Source organism: Urocitellus parryii, chromosome 5 (assembly GCF_045843805.1).
Source record: "Urocitellus parryii isolate mUroPar1 chromosome 5, mUroPar1.hap1, whole genome shotgun sequence".
Classification (NCBI taxonomy): domain Eukaryota; kingdom Metazoa; phylum Chordata; class Mammalia; order Rodentia; family Sciuridae; genus Urocitellus; species Urocitellus parryii.
The window spans coordinates 186,438,926-186,462,141 of record NC_135535.1 but is presented as its reverse complement, the minus strand read 5'-3'; the positions used below and the strand labels follow the sequence as shown (position 1 = coordinate 186,462,141).

The 23,216-nt window shown below is 45.7% G+C and overlaps 2 protein-coding genes across 3 annotated transcripts in view; both read right to left on the bottom strand.

Annotated features, from left to right (window-relative positions):
* The window catches only part of Wbp1l (WW domain binding protein 1 like), a 58,243-nt gene extending 55,157 nt beyond the window's left edge, over positions 1 to 3,086 (bottom strand). For both annotated transcript variants that reach the window (XM_077798974.1, XM_026401168.2), the window contains exon 1: positions 2,917 to 3,086. Coding sequence is in view for 1 of the 2 variants with exons in the window: in XM_026401168.2 (XP_026256953.2) it covers positions 2,917 to 3,003 (87 nt within the window). In the remaining variant the exon portion in view is untranslated. The remainder of the gene's footprint in view (positions 1 to 2,916) is intronic.
* A 5,338-nt stretch (positions 3,087 to 8,424) lies between these two features.
* On the bottom strand, positions 8,425 to 22,964 carry Sfxn2 (sideroflexin 2). The gene is made up of 12 exons (XM_026401151.2): positions 22,909 to 22,964; positions 16,122 to 16,306; positions 15,798 to 15,968; positions 14,662 to 14,760; positions 13,627 to 13,702; positions 13,292 to 13,377; positions 11,580 to 11,640; positions 11,209 to 11,275; positions 10,538 to 10,587; positions 10,232 to 10,281; positions 9,517 to 9,564; positions 8,425 to 8,781 (listed from the first exon to the last, which is right to left on the bottom strand). Exons 2-12 carry the CDS (start codon positions 16,280 to 16,282, stop codon positions 8,682 to 8,684), a joined length of 969 nt encoding a protein of 322 aa, XP_026256936.1. The 5' UTR covers positions 16,283 to 16,306; positions 22,909 to 22,964; the 3' UTR covers positions 8,425 to 8,681.
* Between the last annotated feature and the right edge of the window lie 252 nt (positions 22,965 to 23,216).

The following is a 23,216-nucleotide window of genomic DNA, read 5'->3' as shown; positions in this document are numbered from 1 at the left end:
GACATTTCTACTAAGACTTATTTTAAATAACAGAGTCAAATATTCTGGTTGAATCTAAACAACATTAGAAAAAAATAAGCTCTATCTCAACTATAATTTAACTGAAGGAAACAAATGCCAAGGCTTCCCTGTTTAGAAACTGCTGCTTTTGTATTCTTCACAAATATAAAGAATCGTATCTATGAATCACAGTGACCCATACAAGAGTTAAATCTAAGTTTCTAATCACATAAGTGAGGCAGGCTGATGAACTTTCCTGGGCCCACAAGGCAAGAAATGGCTGTCCCAATGCAGATCTGGTAACAGGAAAAGCAAGCCACCTGTAAATATCTTATACTTCTGATACTAAGATTATATGCAATAAAAGATTATATTTAATAGATCCATTTCAGGGGGAAAAAATGCAATGGAGTACCCATACCATTTTCCATACAGAATGAGTACAGCAAGTCCTCAATTCAAAGTGAGCTAAAATGCTGAAATAAGGACAGTGAGTACCTGAAGTACATTCTATGCCAAAGGGTCTCTGGGTTTTTTTTTTTTCTTTACTGATTTCGTACATGCCGAAAAACAAAACAAATCTAAATTGACTAAATTGTGGTGGATTCAGAGTTAATAATTATATTGTAACTTCCATTCCAAAGGTTAAAATTCAAAACACAAACCTCATTACAAATATCTAGTACTCTTGGACAGGAAGAGACAAGGGTATGTGGTGTGGGGTGAGAGTATGTAGGGGGATTAGGAAGAGGGCAGCAGCTCATTACAAAAATTTTCCCTTCTCTGCAGGAACTATAACCCCTTAATAGACTGGTCAGTACTAGCACTCATCTGAACAGAACAAAGTACAAAAGCCACCCTATCCCCAAAATAAGTATTCGAAATGCTAGAAATAATGATAAGAAAACAGCCTGTGTTCAACAAGCTGTAATTAGAACAAGAAACTGAAGAGCCCCTTCCACATCTTCAGATTATCTCCAATGCTCCAGGACCTGGTAGAAACAGCCATTTTCCATCCTTGCAAAGTGGATCCACTTCCTACCACCAATCAGCCAACCTCCAAAGACGCGACCATTCCTGAATTAACCCTCTAGCAAGATTATTTATTGGTTAGGGGGAACAGCCTTTCACAGATACTTTCAGAAATAACTCATATGCAAAAAAAAAAAAAAAAAAGTTTTTGTTCTATATTTTGTTCTGTCAACACCTATACTACTTAACTTTGCCAGTCTTGAGAGTTATAACTTTTCTAGTTGACAAAATTTATGTCACCTGCCACTTTATGAGTTTTAACCAGGAAAACAAAGAACCTCAAAGAACCCTAAAGGGTCCCAGCCCTAGAAAAGTTTATAAGCCAGACCAGAAAATGAGCTCTATTTATTGCAGATGTTATTTCTAATGCACATAGATAAGTTCTGAGGAAAAATCAGACACTCAAACAGATAAATGGAGAAACAAATGTATATACATAAAATGGAATATTATTTAGCCATAAAAAGATGTGAACTACATGCTATAATGTGAATGGTCCTTGAAAACACTACATTAAGTGAAAAGAAGACAGACACAAAAGACCACATATTACAGGGTTCCATTTACATGAAATATCCAGAATGAGTAAATACATCAAGACAGAAAGCAAATTGGTTATGACCAGGAGCTGGAGGGAGGACAGGAAGCAACCGGTTAATGAGGACAGGATTTTCTTTGGGTGATGAAAATGCTTTGGAATTAGACAGAGGTGGTGGTTACACAACATTGAGACTATAAAACACCACCAAATTGTTCACTTACTGTTAATTTTGTTATGTGAATTTCAACTCACTTAAATAGTAATGGGCAAAACGAAATGCATATGTTCAAAGGCAGACCTTAAACTCCTAAGGAAAAGATTAAGTATTTTTGCTGGCACTCTATTTCTGTACTTGATCACAACATGAAGTTCAAGTGCAAAGTTGTATGGCCTTGGCCACTGTGCTATCTGTATGTTATTGTCTGATGCCTTTCTTAAAGACTGGGGAGAGAATGGAAAGTGAAGTAAATAAAATAACAAAGCCTTGCCAAATTTAAGGGAGGAGGGATGATTCCCCCTACTGCACCCCACCCAATTTGGCACCAAGAGTAACGCTCCCATTAAGGTTTCGAAATGCCAGCAGGAGCTGGAATCAGCACAAGCAAGCTTCTCTGCCTGGATAGAGCAAGCCACCCAGCAAGAAAAGCTGGGGTGCTCCATTTGCTGCATCAGAACCACCCTTTGCTCAAAAGGCCTGAGTTGGCTCAGATCAGCATCAGTGACTTCCTCTCCCTGACCAGCCAGCCTAAAGCAAGGGCTTCTTATAGTCCAAGTGTGCCCCACCTCTTAAGGGGTTCCCACTCTATTTCATCCCACCTGCCTTCCGAGAGTCCTGCCTCCAACAACGTGCCACCAAGGTGCCATGCCATACATCATTAAAAATGGAGCCAAGATGTCCTCAGAACTTCCCCTTGTCTAGCCTGAAATAAATATACTCTCAAGCCAGCTCAGTAGAACTGCCTGCCCCCTCCACCTCACACACACAGAGACGTGCACACAGCCTTGCTGCCTCGGACACTAGCTGGGGGGGACATTAATGAGACTCACATGCCCCAATGTGGCACCAACATTCAATTAACAGTCACCCTAGATCACCTAACATACTTGCCATCTCAAAGGAGCCTCATTCGCTTAGCACCATGCCTCTGCCACTAGCCTGCCACCAAAACAGTCACAGGTGTCCCTCAACTAAACACGACGCCCCCTTAGCTCCAGTCCACGCTAGGCATGGGCGCCATCTCAAACCCCTCAACTCTTCACAACTATACTCCTTCAGACCCCTCCACCCAGGCCTCGACGACCTTCAAGCCCCCAGCCTGGCCCGGACGCCCCCTCCTCCTTACCTGCGGGGGTTCAGCCCTGACTGACAGGGGGCTGGGCAGCGCCTGGAGGAGCAGGAGCGCCATGCCACCCAGGAGCCTTCTCTCCATCCCCCTCCTGCTCCTGCTCCTCCGCCACGGCGCCGCCACCTCCCTCCTCCTCCCTCTCTTCTTCCCTCTTCTTCCTTCTTCCCTTCTTTTCCTGTTTCACTCTCCCCTCCCGCTTCCGGCTCTGCTCCACCCACCCCAGGCAAAACACCCTCCCAGACATGGAGGAGGGCCTCCAGTCCCAGCAGCTCATTGGCTTTTGACCTTCGTCCATTGATCAAACTATCTGTCGATCAAACATGGGTCTTGCCCACTCACGAGGTAGACCTGAGAAATTCAGCCAATGAAAAGTAGGAGGAAACCGGGCCATCTTGAGTGCTGCGAGATGTTGTAAACGCGTCCCGCCCCGCGGAGAGTGGCGGAAATAGCCAGGATCAGGGGGTGGAACATCCAGAAAAATGTGGAATCTATAGTGAGTGCAGCCATTTTGAGTGTGGCGGAAATGATGGTTCCACAGGTCAACAAAAAAGAAAAAAAAAAAGATATGAAAGGAAGAATATGATAATTCAAAAGGGTGTTTTGAAAATAAATTATTTCCAGGGGCTGGGGGTATAGTTTAGTTGGTAGAGTGCTTGTTTCTCAAGCACATGGCCCTGGGTTCAATCCCCAGCACCAAAAATAAGAAGTTATTTCCAGAAGGTAACTGAGCGCTCCTACAGGAAAGCAATTGCTCTAAAAATATTTGAGGGTTTTTTTTTTTTTGTCTTGAAGCACAACGCCATTACCAGAGTCCCTCTTCCAGACTCAAACCACCCAAGAAGTAAGTTAGGTCCATTTGAATTCCCTATTAGATAGTACCTTAACCTGAGGCAGTGCTTTCCCCCTCAAGTTGCAGGGACAAAATTCTATGACTCCAACTCAGAAATCGCTCTGAAATCCACCTCTCATTGCTTCAATCTGTGTTCTCAAATGGATAAATAAAAATGGCCTCCCTGATCCCCTGCAGAGCCTGGATTCTTCCACGCACCACAGCAACAGTGCTGTACCCTATAAAGCCAAACATTGTGTTGACAACTTCCCCTTTTAAAATACTTCAACTATCTACAGGATATATAGTTCAAGCTTCCCAATATGGTCCTCTCTGTGACCTGGTCCCCATCTACTTTTTATCTCACTGCCAACCATTACATTGTCCCAAATGCACCATTCACACTGAACACTTAAAAAGACGCCCAATAACCTTTTTTTGTGTGTGTGTGTTGGGGTGGGGGGGGTGGAGTTGGGGATCAAACCTAGGGCCTTATGCACGCAAGGCAAGCACTCTACCAACTAAGCTATGTCCCCAGGCCCCAACAACTTCTTTACACATTTCATATTCAGTTCCTGTTTACAAATTCCTAGACTTCATCTTTGTTTCTTCTTCTGAATTCACTAATACAGTACCACACAGTATACAGAATCTATATCTGCCTGCCTGATTTGCAGCTTTTGTACAGCACACACTCCTACTTCTTCTTCTCATTTTTAAGTCTCTAGAAAATACTTTACAAGGCTCAACCATTAACTCAATGTTGGGAAAATAAGTGGACATATTTAGCATATTTGAGGACCTATGTTCCATCCCCAGCACCATAACATACATACATAAACAAATAATAAAAAGCAAAAACAATTTCACAAATGAAGACCCATGGTAAAGAATTCAGATATCCAGAGCAGCCAATTTTCTCTCAAAAACCTGCCAAAGTTTTTACAGCCTGGCCTATCCTAGTTCATGTCCGATACTGGAGGGAGCTGCAGTTGGCTTAAATATAGGCAAAATGTGACACAGGTAAGAGTGAAGAAATAAGTGTGGCCCAGTTTAACAAGTTCTGCAGTTCTACAGTTCTGCCTCCCTACCTCTGCCTCCAGTACTAGAGATTGAACAAAGTGGCAATCTACCCCTGAACTATATCCTCAGCTCTTTTATTTATTTATTTATTTTGGTACTGGGGATTGAACTGAGGAGTACTCAATCACTGAGCCACATCCCCAGCCTTATTTTGTACTTTATTTAGAGACAGGGTCTCACTGAATTGCTTAGTGCCTTGCAGTTGCTGGTTTTAAACTAGGGATTCTCCTGTCTCAGCTTCCCAAACTGCTGGGATTATAGGCATGCACCACCACACCCAGATTATTTTTTAAGACAAACTCTTGCTAAATTGTCCAGGCTGATCTCGAACTTGCAATCCTCCTGTCTCAACTTCCCAAGCAGCTGAGACTAAGGAACATACCAGTGTGACTACCTCTGCCTCCATCTCAATCCTGCTTTCCCAAGTACTAAAAATGGTAACAAATATTTTTGCCAATCTCTAATTTCTTAGGAATTCATCCATCCCACAAATCATCCATCCCTAAAGCAATCTTTAGGGAGAAGTTGAGTATAACCAAGGGCCAAATTATTTTCATGGCACAGTCTCTTGATCCCGGCCGCAAGGAACTCTAAGAATTACACAGGAGGGCAATCCCTATTGGGTCCCCTCTTGCCCCTGCAAAGAGTTCTGTCTTCATTCTTCACATTTAAATAAATCCTACTCCTTTCACTCTGGGGGTGGGGGGGTGGGGATTACACATAAAGGCCAGGGTGTCACAGCACAGGCCTAGAATCCCAGCAACTTAGAAGGCTGAGGCAGTATTATGAGATTGAAGCCAACCTCAGCAATTCAGGGAGGCCCTAACTAACATAGGAGACCCTACCTTTAAAATTTAAAAAGGGCTGGGGATGTAGTTCAGTGTTAAAGTCCCGGAATTTAATCCCCAGTACAAAAAACAAAAAATCAGATATCATTATTAGAAACTCCAGTTCATTCTGGCAAACTCAGGGTTTCTGTCCCACCCTTTTCTCCTTTTGCCTGAGGGCAGGACAAAACTAAACCTTTTGCAGTCTGAACTAGCACTTCCCACACCAAGGCTGCTTTATCACCCTTAACTATCTTCTGACATCTCACAGGAACCAACTCAAAAGGCAGAGAAATGATGCAAACCAAGGTGAAAAGCAGTCTGATTTTTTTTCTTTTTTATAATGCTGGGGATTAGACCCAAGGACACTGTTATTGAGCTATATTTCCAGCCCTTTTCATTTTTCAACTTACAGACAGGGTCTCATCAAGTTGCCTAGGCTGGCCTGACTTGCAATTCTGCCTCAACTTCCCAAATAGCTGGGATTATAGGTGTGTGTCACCTGTTTGGATTTGGGGTTTCTTGGAAAGTAATATTCTGGAATTAGAGGATTGATGGTCACACAACTTTGTGACTATACTAAAACCACTGCATAATACACTTCAAAATGGGGGAAGAACCAACTTCAAGCAGTTTCTGAGCATCCAGCGCAAGATCCTTTCCCTTTAGAATAGTATTCCTTCAAGCATGGTCCCCCAACCAACAGGATCAGCATTACAAGAAAATTATTAGAAATGCACATTCTCAGCCGGGCGTGGCAGCCCACTTCCTATAATCCCAGTGGCTCGGGAGGCTCACAAGTTCAAAGCCAGCCTCAGCAATGGCAAGGCGCTAAGCAACTCAGTGAGACCCTGTCTCTAAATAAAATACAAAATAGGGCTGGGATGTGGCTCAGTGGTCAAGCGCCCCAGAGTTCATACCCCAGTACTCCCCACAAAAGAAATGCACATTCTCAGGCTCCACCCTAGACCTACAGAACTGGAAATTCTGGGGACTGGTTCTACAATCTATTTTCACCAGCTTTCCAGGTGATTACGATGTACATTCCAAGAGACATTGTTCCAAGGTAGGGGAAGGTCTTTGTGTTAGGGGTCAGAGAGTCAACATATTACACTTTAAATGCCACATATAAGAATAGGGTCTCTGGGCTGGGGATGTGGCTCAAGCGGTAGCGCGCTCGCCTGCCATGCGTGCGGCCCTGGTTCCATCCTCAGCACCACATACAAAGATGTTGTGTCCGCCGAAAACTAAAAAATAAATATTAAAATTCTCTAAAAGAAAAAAAGAATAGGGTCTCTGTAACATTTTTTTAAATTATTGTTTTGTAGTTGTATATTGACAGAATAATTTTATTTTACTTATTTTTATGTGTGAGGCACTGGGTTTGATTCTTTTTTTTTTTTTTAGAGAGAGAGAAGAGAGAGAATTTTTTAATATTTTATTTTTTAGTTTTCGGCGGACACAACATCTTTGTTTGTATGTGGTGCTGAGGATCCAACCTGGGTCACACGCACGCATGCCAGGCGAGCGCGCTACTGCTTGAGCCACATCCCCAGCCCTGGGTTTGATTCTTAACACATAAAAATAAATAAAGGTATTCTGTCCATATACAGCTCCAGCCCAACATATCCTTATTCTTCGTATAAAAGAACACTTTATAGATGTAGATTCGTCTTAAGTTGGAGCAATTGCTGACCCCCAGGCATCAGACAGGTTTCCCTTATAGGTATGACACCCTCTGAGACACGATGGCCAAAGACCAGATCCTGCTTTCCATCTAGGCTTTATTAGCTTAGTTTGCACTTTTTCAAGCTCTTTCAAGTAATTTATTCAATTCACAGTGACAGCCTTTGGACACAGTCAGCAAATCTTACCAGACAAAACTCAGTGACCCCAGGTATGCCACAACAGTCCCCCAAGGAACATGAGAAACCACTTTGGCAGCCCAGCTGGGGAGGAGAAGTGGCTGTACTTTGCTGCGTGCACTTAAGGCTCTTTGGTCCCGATCAATTTCCTCTAAGAGGTGTCCAAGTATAACTCCCCTTTCCCATTCAGCACACACCAGTCTTTCTTTGGTGTTTAAGCTAATGGGCTGAGGGAGGCGGCCAGGAAATTTTACCCACTGAAGTGTGGATTAATGTCTATGTGCATCCTTTTCACTCACAGGGGACTTATCTTTTCAAACAGAGATATAAGGCAATGAAAGAAGAGACTTCCACCATTATAGAGCAGACAGCAAGCATAGATCCAGACATGATTAAGACAGAACAAAGTCAACGTCAACAGACAGGACTTGAAGCACCATGTAACTCTGCTGCTTTGCACAGTGTCCTTTTCAGCACTAATAAGTCCTGAGTGCCTGATTAAATTCTAATTTAGCAGAACTCCCAAAGAAGCTTTCCAACCAGGGCACAATGAAGAGAATGGAGAAGAGTGGAGATGAGTCCAAAGTGACTCAGACTGCTTGCCCCTTCTCTTGCATCAGGATAGAATTGCCTGGGTAAAAGGCTCCATTGGTTGGGAGAGGAGGTGGCAGGAAGGGAAGAGAAGATATAGAACTTTTCTTGTTCTAAGGGCTCATCTCCAATCATGGCTGGAAGGAAATCCTAAAGTTTTTTTTTTTTAAAATGAATGGCTTCAGTGTCTCCCCAGGTAGCAGTAACTTCTCCCTGAGAAGGCCTCAGCTTCTTGTCTCCAGGGGACAGGGGTTAAGGAGGAGACAGACAGAAGACTTAGGTCCTTGTTCTCTTTGGTCCCCGTTTTTTTTTTTTCCTTTTTTGCAATGTTGGGGGATGGACCCAGGAACTCATGCATGCTAGGCAAACTCTCACTACTGAGCAATAACCCCAAGTCCCTTTTTCATGTTTATCCCCTGGAGTCCAACAAAATAGTTGCTTGGGTAGATGCACCCAACTACCCTACCCTCCCCCTATCCAGCATGATTCTCAGGCCTTGTTGGCAAAGAGGATGGAGGACAGGTGTGCAAATATGGGTATACACTGGTCTTTGCTGGAGCGGGGCATTTAGAGACCCTTATTGAAGTAGACATAAGGTACATGTTCTCCATAGCTGGCCTTGATGGTGTCTTGGAGCTCTGGTTCCAGATAGGAAACTGGTAATTTGCTGAAGAGAACAGAGGAGATTATGAGCATGCCACCTGGGATAAGTGGCAAAGTACCCTCAGAAAAATTCCAACCCACGTTACCTCCTGATTTTTCCAGACCGAATCTTTACAAGACTTTATATAAAGTATGCCCACAGTATGCCGCCCCTACTTCTTCTCAGGCCTGGCTTCACTCTCCCTGAGCTAAAGGAAGTGTTTAGCAGATGACCACTGAACCAGTACGGAACTAGAATTCAAAGAAGGGAAACTGGCTTCTTCTCAGTCTCATAACCAAGCAAACCCATCTCCTGGAGCCAGTCTCCACTCCCCACTCCTCCATCTGAGACCTCCCTTTCCTTTGTCCATCTGGGAGGACAGGAAGAGAAGTAGAGAGATCATCATCTGGTCTCTGGGAAACAAGAATTAGAATAAGGCCCTTATTCAATTTTAAAGGCCAGATCTGGCCAGAGCAGAGCTCCCAAATAACCCAGCCAGCAACAAAGGAAGTTTCTTGTCCACTAGCCCATCTCTCAGGCTTGCTCCATGTGGTGGGAGCAACTCATTCCTCCTCCTGGCTGTTCCTCCCCTTGAGGATCTGGCTGGTTTGCCATTCACCCAGGGTTAAGAGGCCCAGGATTTAGACTAAGAGGTTGATGCCCTTCCTGGTCTGTCCCTCTTCCTTTGGGCAGCAGGCAGGTTGGAGCAGCAGAGGCAGGGTGTTTAATAAACCAAAGTGGATGACAAAAGACCAATACCATATCTGTGGGAAGAGCCCACATGCCACTGGCACCATGAAGAGGAGGCTGTAAGAAATAAGAAACCAAAGCGTCAGGGGACCAGCCCTGTCCACACCCCATCCCTGAAAGCTCTAAGGGAGGTACCCAGGAACCCGGCCTGCCTCCCCAGCCAGACCCTCAGTCCTCTCCCCACAGCCTTTCCCCATCCTCTGAGCATGAGGAAATTCATCCTGTAATGGGGACAAAACCAATGTCCTGCCACCACTCACCCCCACCTCACACCCAGGTTCAAGCAGATGAGAAGATAATGATATGACTAGGGTATGCAAGCAGCGTACTCCAAGATCACAAGCACCCACAGCCAGTAGGAATGGAGTCATTGTCATCAACCCCATGGCTTTGCAAAGCATGATTATTGCTAGGACATGTCTACCCAGTGGCAAGCTCCTAAGAATGCTGACGTGACTTGTGTCATTACCACTCAGCTACATCCCCAGTCCCTTTTATTTTTCATTTTGAGACAATCTCTTCAAGTTGCTAAGGCTGGCCTCAAACATACTATCCTCCAGCTTCCCAAGTCACTGGAATTATAGGCATGTGCCACTATGCACAGCTTCAGCGACTTTTAAAGTCAAGTAAAGGAGAACATGTTCCCCAACACAGGCTAATAAGAAGACAGATCTTGGATGTCCCAGCCACCATAAAACCCAAACCATCCAAACACCATACTCACAAGCACCCAGACAGCATGACCTGCAATGGGGCATGCAGCACCTTGACTTTCTGCACAAAAACAAATAAAAAAAGAGAGACCCACATGGGTCCTAAGTACATCAAAGTGAACCGCATGCCTGCCCTTCTAGGGATCAGCCAGCTAGCAGAAACTAGAAGCTGATACCTGCTGGCCCTGAGGGAGAAGAGAAGTGACCAGACTCTCTGTTGCTAATGTGGAAGTGGGCAGGAGGGGAGGGGAGGGAGTCCCAAGCACAGGTGTGGTTGAGGAACTGGGCAGGGAAGATGCAAAGACAGCCCCGCTTACCTTCATGAAATGCAGTTTCTCCAGCCTTTCCATGATGACTGGCAGCAAGACTGGAAGAGAACAGGGGAGAAGCTGGGGAGGGCAGGGGGGAGTGGCTAGAAGACCCCTTTGTACAGTCAAGAGTGGGAACTGAGAGTTTCCTGCTTTCCCCAAAAATGTCAAAAAATATTTGCCATTGGGGAGAACAGAGATTGCAAAGTCATGGCCACACTCTTCCCCCCAAGTCCCAGTAAAAACATGCTTCCCAAACTTCTGAACTTTCAAATCTGTAACAGAAAGACATTTGCTACTAGGCCCAAACCATCCTTCTCAAAATCAAAAACTAACTTTGAAAGCTCATGTAAACAAATTTTGTAATATGCCCCTGCTGAATGCAAACCCAGGCAAGGAATTTATTCTCTCTACCATCATCTCCTAAGCAGCCCACACTGTGCCCACCATGTCAAGCCCTGGTGCATAATGGCTTTTCATTATCATTAGTTCAATGAAAATAACTTTCTCCCCCCAATCTCTGACTAAGTGATATTCTAGGAACGAAGATTGTTCTCCTGAGTTTGAGAAGCATGGCTGTAGAGGCTGGGGTCCCAACTCCCACTGGAAACCTGAGCGTGGCTAAGGCCTCCACCATGTATTCCGGAGTTCCCCAGGTTGGGAGGGCTTCTCCATCTTACTCATGCCAGGGGCAGCCATGGTGATCCGGGAAATTACCACCTGGGTGATGCCTATGGCTGCAGCTCTCTGAGGGCAGAAAAGATAAATGATCAGGAATAATTTATTCTGTGTACATGGAGTGCGTTGGAGGGCTGGGTAAGAGTCATGGGCAAGTCAGAGCTGGTTTTGGATCCAGAAATGATGCAGGAAGGACATAAGAGGCCTGTTCCGAACAGAGAAATACAGGGCAAATTGATGGGGAATGAGGTTGGAGTCCGAGAAAAGCCTTTTTAATACTATAATGGCACAAAGGCCTGCTCTGATCACTAAGGAAGAAACAGGGTCTTAGAAGGAAATCCCCCCTCCTACCCCAAGAGAGGCCTCTGCTCACCTGGGAATGGCCAAGCTCATTCTGATTCCCATCCTTCACACAGATGCCCTGGATGAGTTCCCTAAATATAAATAGGAGTTGCTGGACTTGGGAAAGGGGTGCTAGGAGCCTGCCAGGCCTGTGACACACCAAGGGACCAAGGCCAGGGCACTCCAGCTCTAGACCACCCTCTGCAACCTGGCCCCCTGAGCTTTCTTCCAGGGTCCAGTTATCAGTGGCTAAGAGAGTTGGCCCAGGGTACATACTACTTCAGCAGACTACTAAAACTGCAGAACATGTATATATATAACCTTGAGCATGGTCCTTACCCTTTCTAAAGCCTCAGTTCTCCTGATCTGCAAAATGGGGATAAGCTGAGCACCCACTGCATTGGACCTGGTGAGGATTAAATAAGACATTGCCTGACAACTACTTAGTCCAGTACCTGACAGTTACCACTCTCTGTTCACAGAGCAGCTATTTTTTTTTTGGGGGGGGCGGGGTGTGGTGAAGTACTGGGATCTGCACGCAGGAGCACTTTACCACTGAGTTACATCCCCAGCCCTTTTTTACATTTTGAAAAAGGGCCTTACTAAGTTGTTTAAGGACTTGCTAAGTTGCTAAGGCTGACCTAGAATTTGTGAACCTCCTGCCTCAGCCTCCCAAGCCACTGGAATTACAGGTGTGCACCTCCATGCCTGGCATCAGGCCAGCTCTTGACAGCACTCCACCAGAGATCAGGTAGATGGCTGCACTTATTCATCTACTGGGAAAAAGCTAGATGGGAAAAGGGAAGAGGAAGGAGCAATGTGGATACATGATATTCTGTAGTGTTCTTTCTCTAAGGGATCCTACGGTATCTCCAATGCTAGCAATCCCAAGAAAACACGGATTGTAGATGTAAATGATAACACTTATGTAGCCTTTACTATGTTCCCGGTAATGTATGGAGTGCCATACACACACACACACACACACAATTATATCATCAAAATCTCATAGCAGAGGAACATCTCTGCACACTCTAGTCAAGAAACAAAAACTGGGGCTGGGATTGTGGTAGAGCACTTGCCTAGCACGTGTGAGGCCCTGGGTTCGATCCTCAGCACCACATAAAAATAAATAAATGAAATAAAGGTACTGTGTCCAACTACAAATAAAAAATATTTTTTAAAAAATGGACTGGGATGTAGCCTAGCATGCACAAGACACTGGCTTCATTCCCTAGCACTGAAAAAAAAAAAAAAGGGTAAAAACTGAAGACACAGTGAATTTTTCCACCTGTTCAGCTGAAACACTTAGAGCTGGGGGTCTAGAAAACCTCTATCTGCTCCTCTGGCTTTGCTTAGGCTTCTTGGTTCTGTTCTATCTTGAGGCTCCTCGCTCTGCTGCATTTCATTTGGTCATCATCCCAGGGCTTTGGGGGTAGGCAGAGTTCACGACTTTAATACAGCTTCAGTTGAAAGGAGGGGGTCTGAGTAAAACCCCACAGGTCCATACTACCTCCCCATCCCCCACAACAACAGACAGGCTGACTACCCTAAGTCCCCCACCATTACCACTCTCAGGGCCATTACCACAGGGGTAGCCAGTCCTCAGGGATCCTTCAGAGGCTCATCCCAGCAACCCTCTCCATAAAATCCCAGTCCCGGGAAGCCACCCACTGCCTTGGTTTTCTGCCCTTTCCCTGCTAAGTTGTGGCACGTACGGAGAAAGGGGCTCCCTGTACTCACTGCTGTCGCGTCATTGGGATATTGACACAGTTAGCTGCAGCCACAGCAGCAAAGGGCACCCAGCGGCCCACCAAGGGTGGCGCTCTCTGTTGGGGGCAGGGAACAATGGGAGTTGTTCAGACTCATGGGAAGGTGGGAGTGGGAGGGACTTAAGGATTATAAAGAAAGGAATACAATTAAACTGAGCTACCACTACACGACCAGACATCCAGACTAAGAATCCTAAACTCTGGCCAAGGCCCACTAAGGGCAAATCCCAGGACAGCTCTACAGTCTTCCCCAGGACTCTGCTGCCCCCTGGTGGCCACCATGCCCACAGCAGCTTCTGACCATACCTTTGTCCACATGTTCATGCCCACAGCGGTGGCCAATGCGGTGGTTGTGGCTGTGAAGTAGGAAAGGGCCATCTGCCTAGTGGAGGAAGGAGATGCTACATGTGATGCTACATGTTTGAAAGATTAGATGTTGAAGGTGGGGGCCCTGATGGCTGAGGCAAGACCACAGGCTTGGGGGAGAAAATCTGGTATCAGGGGTTCATACCACATGTCATCTGATCCCTGCCTAATATTGGGCCCCCTCCCCATCACTCGCAACACCCTGGCTCAGTGGTCTTCTTTCAGTATTTAACCTGTGTATACTGATGTTCCCTGCCCCGGGGAATTCTTTCCTGGGCTTCTTTTCTTTTTTTTTCCTGTAGACGTGATGTTTGAACCCAGAGCCTCATGTGTCATAGGGAAGGGTTCTACCACTGAACTATATCTCCAGCCTTCTATAATTTTATTTTGAGACAAGATCTGGCTAAATTGCCCAGACTGGCCTGGAACTTGTAATCTTCCTGCCTCAGCCTCCTGAATTGCTGAAGTACAGTCGGCACCACACCTGGCTCTTTCCTGGACTTTAATGGAGCTGAATTCTCACCCTTCGGAAATAGCAGAAAAGACTTCCTGACCAGCCTGTCCAGATGGACATCTCTCTGCCATTTGCTGTCTTGTCACCCTGTCTATGTCCTTAATGGCAGCCATCCCAATCTGAGATTATTGTGCTTCTTTTCTTAAAAGACCTTAAACTCCACCACAATAGGAACCACAATGCCCTGCTCCTCAAAGTATCCCCAGCTCCTGGAACCCCATCTGGTATAACATACACTCGTGAACATTTTGTCAAATCAATGAATGAACATATTTTGAACTGGTCTGGGAAGAAGATACTCTCCTAGTCAGTCTGAGAAAATATTTCCAAACATTGAAAAGGGTGTCTTTGCTACCTGCTCACTGCAGGTCCCACGGACGGGGGGAGTGACAGCCCAGGAACCCTTCAGCAGGCCTGTGCCTGAGAAGGTAAGAGGATAGCTTGGGGTTTAGGTCTCCTACCTCACTGATGTAGGGGAAGCGGCATTCCTGTTGGTGTAGTTGACTAAGGCATTGAAGGACTGGTTCACCCACTGCCAGAAAATCACTGCCGGCACAGTCCTACCAGGAAGGGAGGCCAGAAGCAGAGGAGTGAGGATGGAAGGCAGGGCTTGAGGTCCACCAATTACCTCATCATCTGCTATTCCCTAAATTGTTCCCACTGTTTTATGTACCAGGCTTTTGGACAGACTGGGTCCTCTGCCTGGAATATCTACCCTCCTCCTTCCACACATGGAAAAATCCTTGGAACATTCCCAACCCGTCTCCTGTCCTTCCTGAGACAAAATTAGTCACTCTCCATGTACCCTGCGCCCACCACCCCATATTCTTGCTCCAACCTACCACTTACCAAGCTGCACTCTGTTTACTTCTTGGTCTCCTCAACAGAGCTCCATGAGGGGAGAGACCAAAGTCTTTGTATTCCCAGCACCTGGCCCAAGGCCTAGCTCAATAACTGAACAAATGAATGCATGGGTAGGAGGAGGCAGGAGAAAAAGGAGGGAGGAGAAAGGGGGAGGAGGAAGAGTCACACATCCAGCAGCTACAGAGAAAGTTTATTGAATCACTTAGAGAGCCAAGAAAAAGGGCCTTCTTGGTACCCAGGGGTGCTTAATCACTGAACCACATCCTCAGCCATTTTTAATTTTTATTTTGAGACAGGGTCTCACTGATTGGCTTAGGGCCTTGCTAAGTGGCTGAGGCCGGCTTCAAACTTGCAATCCCTCCTGCCTTAGCCTCCTGAGTTGCTATAATTATAGGCATGTGCACCATGCCCGGTCTACTGTGGATGGTTCATTAGAAAAATAAATTAATTGCAAATAAGTACTTTTTAAAGAAGAACTTAGGACAGCCTATCTGTGTGAATTTGGAATTACTTAGGCTCTCTAGAATTTCATCTACAAAACAGAATTGAGAATAGTACCTATGTACAGGGTCATTAAGAGGGCTAAATGAGGCAATACGTGCAAAGAACTTAGCGTACTGCCTGTATCCTGGAAAGTGATCGATCAAGAGGACTGCTATTATCATCCTAAATCAGCTTACTGCCTCGTAGACCCAGGCAGCTGCACAATCCCCTGCTCTGCTCCAGGGCCCACCTGTAGAACTGGAGCATGAAGCCTGTGATGATCATGCCTCCAGGAACCTGGAAGGACATCCGCCCAATGACATTCATCTTCTCCCCAGTGTCAGGATGGAAGGCTGAGTCATATAGCTTCTTGGCATAGAGCAGCTGCTCCACTTGAGTACCTGGGGGTATGACCCCAATCCTGTCACCCAAGGACAACAGGCAGTTAACTAGCCAGCCCAATCAAGTCCTCCCAGTCTTCCTCCTCTCATTTCTCCCTCTCCCAGAGATCTCTGCCTATTCCTTGTCCTTTGGTGTCCCTCTCCCACTACAGTCCCTTCTCTTGATTACTCACCTGCTCTTCTCCACCATCATCTTGGCCCAGTCCAGCTCTCGCTCTGATACAAAGACAGTGCGGGGGTCCGTAATGTTAAAGAAGTGCTTCACCCTCCCCAGGAAAGTGTACTGGTCCCAACGAGGGGCATCGATGTTAAAATCAGACAGGCTGGCCTCCATCTTGCTCACACACAAAACTGCAGACTTAAGGAACAGAGAAAGAATAAGGACTGTCACCCAAATCAAAGCCTGCCCAAGGGGGCCTGAGTGCCTCCCAGTGTTGTAGACTGCCCGCTTTCACCAGCTCCTGGACATCCTTTGACACAGCTGAGGCAGTCCCAGTGAATGATCACCAGGCTGAGACATTAGGCACCAACACATATTTCTGATGCCTGCTTATGGTTTCAGGCCTGTGCTTGATGACTCTGTCGGAAAAGCTGAAAAAAGGGACAAGACAGTGTCCGTCCCTGGAGAGCTCAGAGTCCAACTAGGGAACAAGAGCCCACTGATGAAACAGTATATAATATTCCCTGGTGCTAGCCGGGGGCAGTGGCACATGCCTGTCATCCCAGCCACTTGGGAGGCTGAGGCAGGAGGATCGGGAGTTCAAAGTCAATCTCAGCAAAAGCAAGGCGCTAAGCAACTAGGTGAGACCCTATCTCTAATAAAGTACAAAAAGAGGGCTGGGGATATGGCTCAGTGCTTGAGTACCCCTGAGTTCAATCCCTGGTACCCCCCCAAAAAAGTGTATATACACACACACAAACACACACACACACACAAATATATAAAAAATATGAATATATATAAATATATATAGTCCCTGGTGCTTCTGGCAGGGAGATGGGGAAATTACTCATCTTGAAATATGAGCCCTCCCTATTTTTCTTCACAAAGCCTATACTCCCAGAACCTAACCACCTGGGGGTGGGAACTCCACTCCCCTCTAGACTTTCTATCTTACCTAAAGGAAGTGAGGGGAGACCGAGAGGCAGAGCATAGGCTCCCTACAGGACAGACTGATGCTTCCTCACTTCCACCTTACAACTGCCCCAGTGGGGCTCCTACAGAATAAAAAGGGAACGCAACATAGGATGGCAAGCCTCACACCTTATTTAAGAAATCCCTGGGGCTGGGGTTGTGGCTCAGCGGTGGACCGCTTGCTGGGCATGTGTGAGGCACTGGGTTCCATTCTCAGCACCACGTGTAAATAAATAAATAAAGGTCCATTGACAACTAAAAAAAAATGTCTCTGAGGCTGGAAAGTAGCACAGGGGGGCATCTCAAGGCCCTGGTTTCAATCCCCAGCATCAAAAAAGAAGAAGAAATGAATTTGCTGGATAAACAAAATCAAGGGAATGGTCACCAGTAAACCTGATTTGTAAAATTTTAAATGAAGTTCATCAGAAAATTTTTGACCATAAATTCATATATACATAACAAAAGAAAGAGTATCAGAGAAGGAATACATGAACGTAAAATAAAATCTTTACTTTTTTTCTTTCTCTGGAAAGAAATATTCTTAAGACAGGGTCTGACTAGGTTAGATAGACTAGCCTTGAACTTGTGGTCCTCATTTCCCCCTCAGCAGTCCTCCTACTCACCCCTGCAAGGAGCCAGCTGGGATTAGAGGCATGAGCAACAATGCAGGCTTATTCTGAATTCTTAATTGACAGGTAATTATGGATAAGTAAGATAATGACGGCAATAATACGAAAGATGAGGAGTCAGACATGGTGGCGCATGCCTGTAATCCCAGCAATTTAGCAGGCTGAGTCAGGAGGATCACAAGTTCAAAGCCAGCCTTATGGGGCTGGGGATAGAGCTCAGTTGGTGGAGTGCTTGCTTCACGTGCACAAGGCCCTGGGTTCAATCCCCAGAACCAAAAAAAAAAAAAGAAAAAAAAAAAAGCCAGCCTTAGCAACTTAGTGAGGCCCTACGCAACTTGCGAGACCCTGTCTCATTATAAAAAAATAAAAAGGATAAGAGGAACAAATTAGGACTTCTCTATTATAAAGTGTTCTACACCCTGTGAAACTGTACACTTGTTATTTGAAAGTGGACTTGGACTACTTGTAAATACATATTGCAAATTGCAGGGCAAACGCCAAAAACATTTTCAAAAGAAGTACAATTTATATGCCAAGAGAGAATATAGAGTCACATATTAAAAAAAAAAAAAAGTTGAGACCTTTGAATTTCAGCAAGTCACTAAAGGATCATAAGAAGACCAATAAGATTAGATGTGTACTTAGAAGGACACTCTGAGGGGCTGGGGATGTACCTCAATGATAGGGCACTTGCCTGGCATAAGTGAGGCCCTGAGTTCAATCCCTAGTACCACACACACACACAAAAAGAATGAATCTTATGATAAATTAATAATATCTCAATAAACTGTTAATCTTAAGAAAGAAAGAAAGAAAGAAAGAAAGAAAGAAAGAAAGAAAGAAAGAAAGAACGAACAAACACTTTGGTTTTTTTTTTTTTTAAAGAGAGAGTGAGAGAGGGGAGAGGGAGAGAGAGAGAGAGAGAGAGAGAGAGAGAGAGAGAGAGAGAGAGAGAGAGAGAGAGAATTTTTAATATTTTTTATTTTTTAGTTCTCGGCGGACACAACATCTTTGTTGGTATGTGGTGCTGAGGATCGAACCCGGGCCGCACGCATGCCAGGCGAGCGCGCTACCGCTTGAGCCACATCCCCAGCCCAAACGAACACTTTGGGTTAGGCATGGTGGTGCACACCTGTAATCCCAATGAGGCAGGACGATGGCAAGTACGTAGCCAGCCTCGGCAACTTAGGGAGTCCCAGTCTCAAAATAAGCATTCCTGAGTTCAATTCCCAGTATGTAAAGAAAAGAAGGGAAGGGAAGGGAACTCTCTGGGCAATCATATGAAAATAGATGGGTGTGGAAGGACCTTGCAGGAAGCAGGGAGGCCAGCCAGAAGGGAATCCTAATACTCCAGCCAAGAAGAGATAAGGTTCAAACGAACCCAAATGCACCCAGAGAGACCAAAAGGAGAGAACCTTTTAAAGCAGAGTCTTATGATTTACTAAGCAATTGGGTATAGGAGGAATGCTGTGCCAGTCAGGGGTCAAAACTGGAAAGGAGAACACAGAACCTCAGCGTTTTGGACCTTGGAGGTCTAGCCCTTCCTTAAAGGGTTTCCATCTGATAACCTCCCTTTTCTTGGGGGTGGGGCAATACCGGGGATTGAACTCAGGAACACTTAACCAGTGAACTACATCCCCAGCCCTATTTTGTATTTTCACTTTTGCTGAGGCTGGCTTTGAACTCGCGATCCTCCTGCCTCAGCCTTCCCAACCCCTACAAGTCCTGAAAACCACTAAATTTAAGAGGCAAGTCAAGAAAAGGAAGACCTGAGAGACAGGAGAGAGAGGAGATGGGAGAAACCAACAGGGAGGGGAAAGGAAGTAATTTTTAGATTACTGTTAGGGTGGGAGAGACTTCAGGAAACTGATATGCTAGGAGCCATCATTCCTAAGAGGAAGGAAAGGTTTGGTGTGGAGGCCCACCGTGCAGTATGCACAGTGCCCTTGCCTCACCCTGAGCTGTGACTGAAGTGGCTATCTCTACAGAAGGCAGAAGCAAGTGTCCACTGGCCATGTCCACCTTTCCAGCTCCATTTGGGCTCCTACTGACTGGTTCACAGACCAACTGGAGTGAGGCAGGGAAAGGGTTCACTTCCCAGATGCTACAAGAAACTCAAAGAAGTTTGGTGGCCAGAAGATCACAAACCCCCTTGGTTTAGAGAAGCCCAGACTCACACTCACTGGAGACAGCCTGACGAGCCAAACCCTATGCCTACCCCCTCAACACACACACACACACACACACACACACACACACACACACACACACACACGGCTGAACTTCTATGACATCTCTCTCCACCCTCAACTCAACATTGCAAAGTCCTCTGCCTCTCCTAACAGAGGCACCCTGATGGGGTAATCATCTGCTAAATTACGAAAGAACTTCACCTGCTTAACTGAGGTCAGCATAGAAACTATACAGAGCCTGGTTTTTCATTTTTGTGGTTCTGGGAATTGAACCCAAGGGTGCCCTACCACTGAGCTACACCCCAGCCCTTATTTTTTCTTTCTTCTGAGGGTGTCACTGGCCTCAACCTTGTGATCCTCCTGCCTCAGCCTCCTGAGGTACTGGAATTATAGGCATGCACCACCATGCCTAGCCAAACCCTGTTTTATATAAACTATAAGACCCTCCTACCCACCCCCCCAAAAAATACCCTAAATTGTCAGTCTAGAACAACATTCCTTGCAGAATGATGGGCTTCTGTAATTGTCACCTTCTTGTCATTTACAGTTCTTTATATGAATTCCCAGACATAAGCATTGGGACCAAGTCTATAATGTTCACTGCTGTATCTCTCATATACCCTCTAAAAATATATATTCCCTATCTGAAATGCATTCCAGCTTATTCTTGGGTTCTCTTGGCATAGAGGATGTTACCTCTTTTAAGTCAAACTCAGAACCTGCCCTGGTTACAGAAATAAGAGCAAGCTGTTTTTTAAAAAACAGACTTTTTTAAAAAACAGACTTTTTTTTTTTTTGGTACCAGGAATTGAACCCAGGAGTGCTTAACCACTGAACAACATGCCCAGCCCTACTATTTTTTTATTTTATAAATATTGTTTTAGTTGTAGATAGAAACAATATCTTTATTTTTATTGGTTTTAATGTGGTGCTGAGGATCGAACCCAGTACCTCACGTGTAAGGCTCTACCACTGAGCCACAACCCCAGCCCCCTCTTATTTTTTATTTTTATTTAATTTAAAAAAATTATTTGTTGCTTTTAGTCATATATGGCAATATTTTGACATATCTGTAAATAGGGTTTAACTTCCCATTCTTGTGGTTGTACATGACGTGGAGTTATCAGTGTGCAGTGGCACACGCATCCATATATGAACATAGGAAAGTTATGTCCAATTCATTCTACTGTCTTTCCCATTCCCATCTCCTCCCTCCCCTACCTGCCTGCCTGTTGTGAGTCAGTGTCTGTCTATCAGAGAGAACATTAGGCTTTTGGGGACTAGCTTATTTTACTTAACATGATAGCCTCCAATTCCATCCATTTACCAGCAAATGCCATAATTTCATTCTTCTTTATGGATGAGTAATATTCCATTGTGTATAAATACCACTTATTTTTTGAGACAGGAAACTCAGTTGCTCGCTAAGTTGCTAAGGCTGGTCTTGAACTTGGGATCATCCTGCCTCACTCAGCTCCCACATTGCATAGATATGTGCCCCCACCCCCGGCTTCAGACTTTCTTTAATGAAGCTACGAATTATCTGCCCCCTTCCCATATTGAGTCATCTGGTTTCTACATTTTGTCTATAGTAACTCTCCTTCCTCCCTCCCAAGCCATACCTAGTCCTCCCTAGAAAGGTCACCATCATGTCCATGGTGGCCTTCTGAAGGATTATGGTTTCACTATGAGGACAAGGTGGAAAGGGGAAATCAAAAAGGTGATTGACGGCTACCTCCTAGGATTTGAGAGTGTCACATCTCAAAGACATTAGGAATCCAAGATCTTAGTTTACTGAAACCTAGATAGATTCACACTCCACCAGCATGGTGGGCATCTGGGGCACACATGGCCCTGCACTGCACACTTGTAGCAAATATAGAGGAACAACAGATCCAGTCCTCAGAGTCTAACAATAGATGGGCCTTTCTTCCCTGAGGTCACAAGGCTCTAAGTAACTCTAAGTCACTAAACAGGTCCTCTATCCACTACAGCCTATTTTGTTTTCTCTTTAAAAAAAAAAAAAAAAAAAAAAATGAAGCGGGGCATGGTGGTTCATGCCTGAAATCCCAGCAACTCAGGAGGCCGCGGCGAGGCAGGAGGATCACAAGTTCAAAGCTAGCCTCAGCAACTGAGCAAGACCCTTAGCAATTTAATGAGACCCTGTCTCAAAAAATAAAAAGGGCTGAGGATGTCACTCAGTGATTAAGTGCTCCTGGGTTCCGTTTCTAGTATTAAAAAAAAAAAAAAAAAACACCAAAATGAAACCAAGTGCAGTGGCATACGCATGTAATCCCAGATATTTTGGAAGCTGAGACTGGAGCATCACAAGTTCAAGACCCTATTTCTAAGTTTAAATAAATAAATAAATAAATAAAAAGGATTGGGGAATGTAGCTTGGTGGTAGAGCACTCGGGCTCAATCTCCAGTACTGCAAAACAAAACAAAACACAAAAGCCATGGTGACACATGCCTGCAGTTACAGCTACTGGAGGCTCAGGCACTTAAACCCATGAGTTCAAGACCAGCCTAGGCAACATAGCATACTTACCACAGGATCCTCTGCAGGTAAAAGGAGTGGGAGGCAGCACTTCCGATCCAAGGTAGCTTAATAAAATCCAGTGGGCCCCCCCAAAACACCTTTAACTTCAGCTGTCAGCTCTCACCTCAAGATTCAGAGCCAGTCCCCGGTCTGTCTCTCGCCCTCCTACAGGTGACTTCTCCCCAAACAGAACTCCTCGAGCCCAGACTCTGACAAAGGGCTAAGGAGATGGGTGCGCAATCCATACACCCCCCCACCCCCTCGCCCTGGCACAAGAAAGCAACGGGATCAGAGGAGAAGAGTTCACAGGCCACTCCTCACACCTCGTGGTCTCGGCAATTGGAAGTCCAGCCTGCGAATTCGGCAACCCTCCCTGGCAGACAGAACGGACTCAAGCTCCCTCCCCGGGATGGGGACTCTGGAGGTAGATATGGCCGGTGGCCTCCTCTCATGGCCCCTTACCTGCTCCCAGGAGTGATGCACCAAGACTAGTGCCACCAGATGTAGCACACGTTGGAACTCTGGCCTGAACCACTGCTTTGGCAGGGTCAGGGAACCTCCCCCTCTCCCGCCCCTACGTCCCCCTTCGTGACCAATCACAGGCCGGGAGACTCCCGCCAGCCACGTGGGCGAGTTTTCTTCTTCCACGGGTCTCAGCCTGCCAGACTTAGCCTTCAGCAGCACCACCGCCCGCCTGCGCAGTGAGCGGGCACTTCGGCGCGCTTGCGCACTTTGGAGAAAGCGAAGTTGGACCCCGCCCCATACCGCTG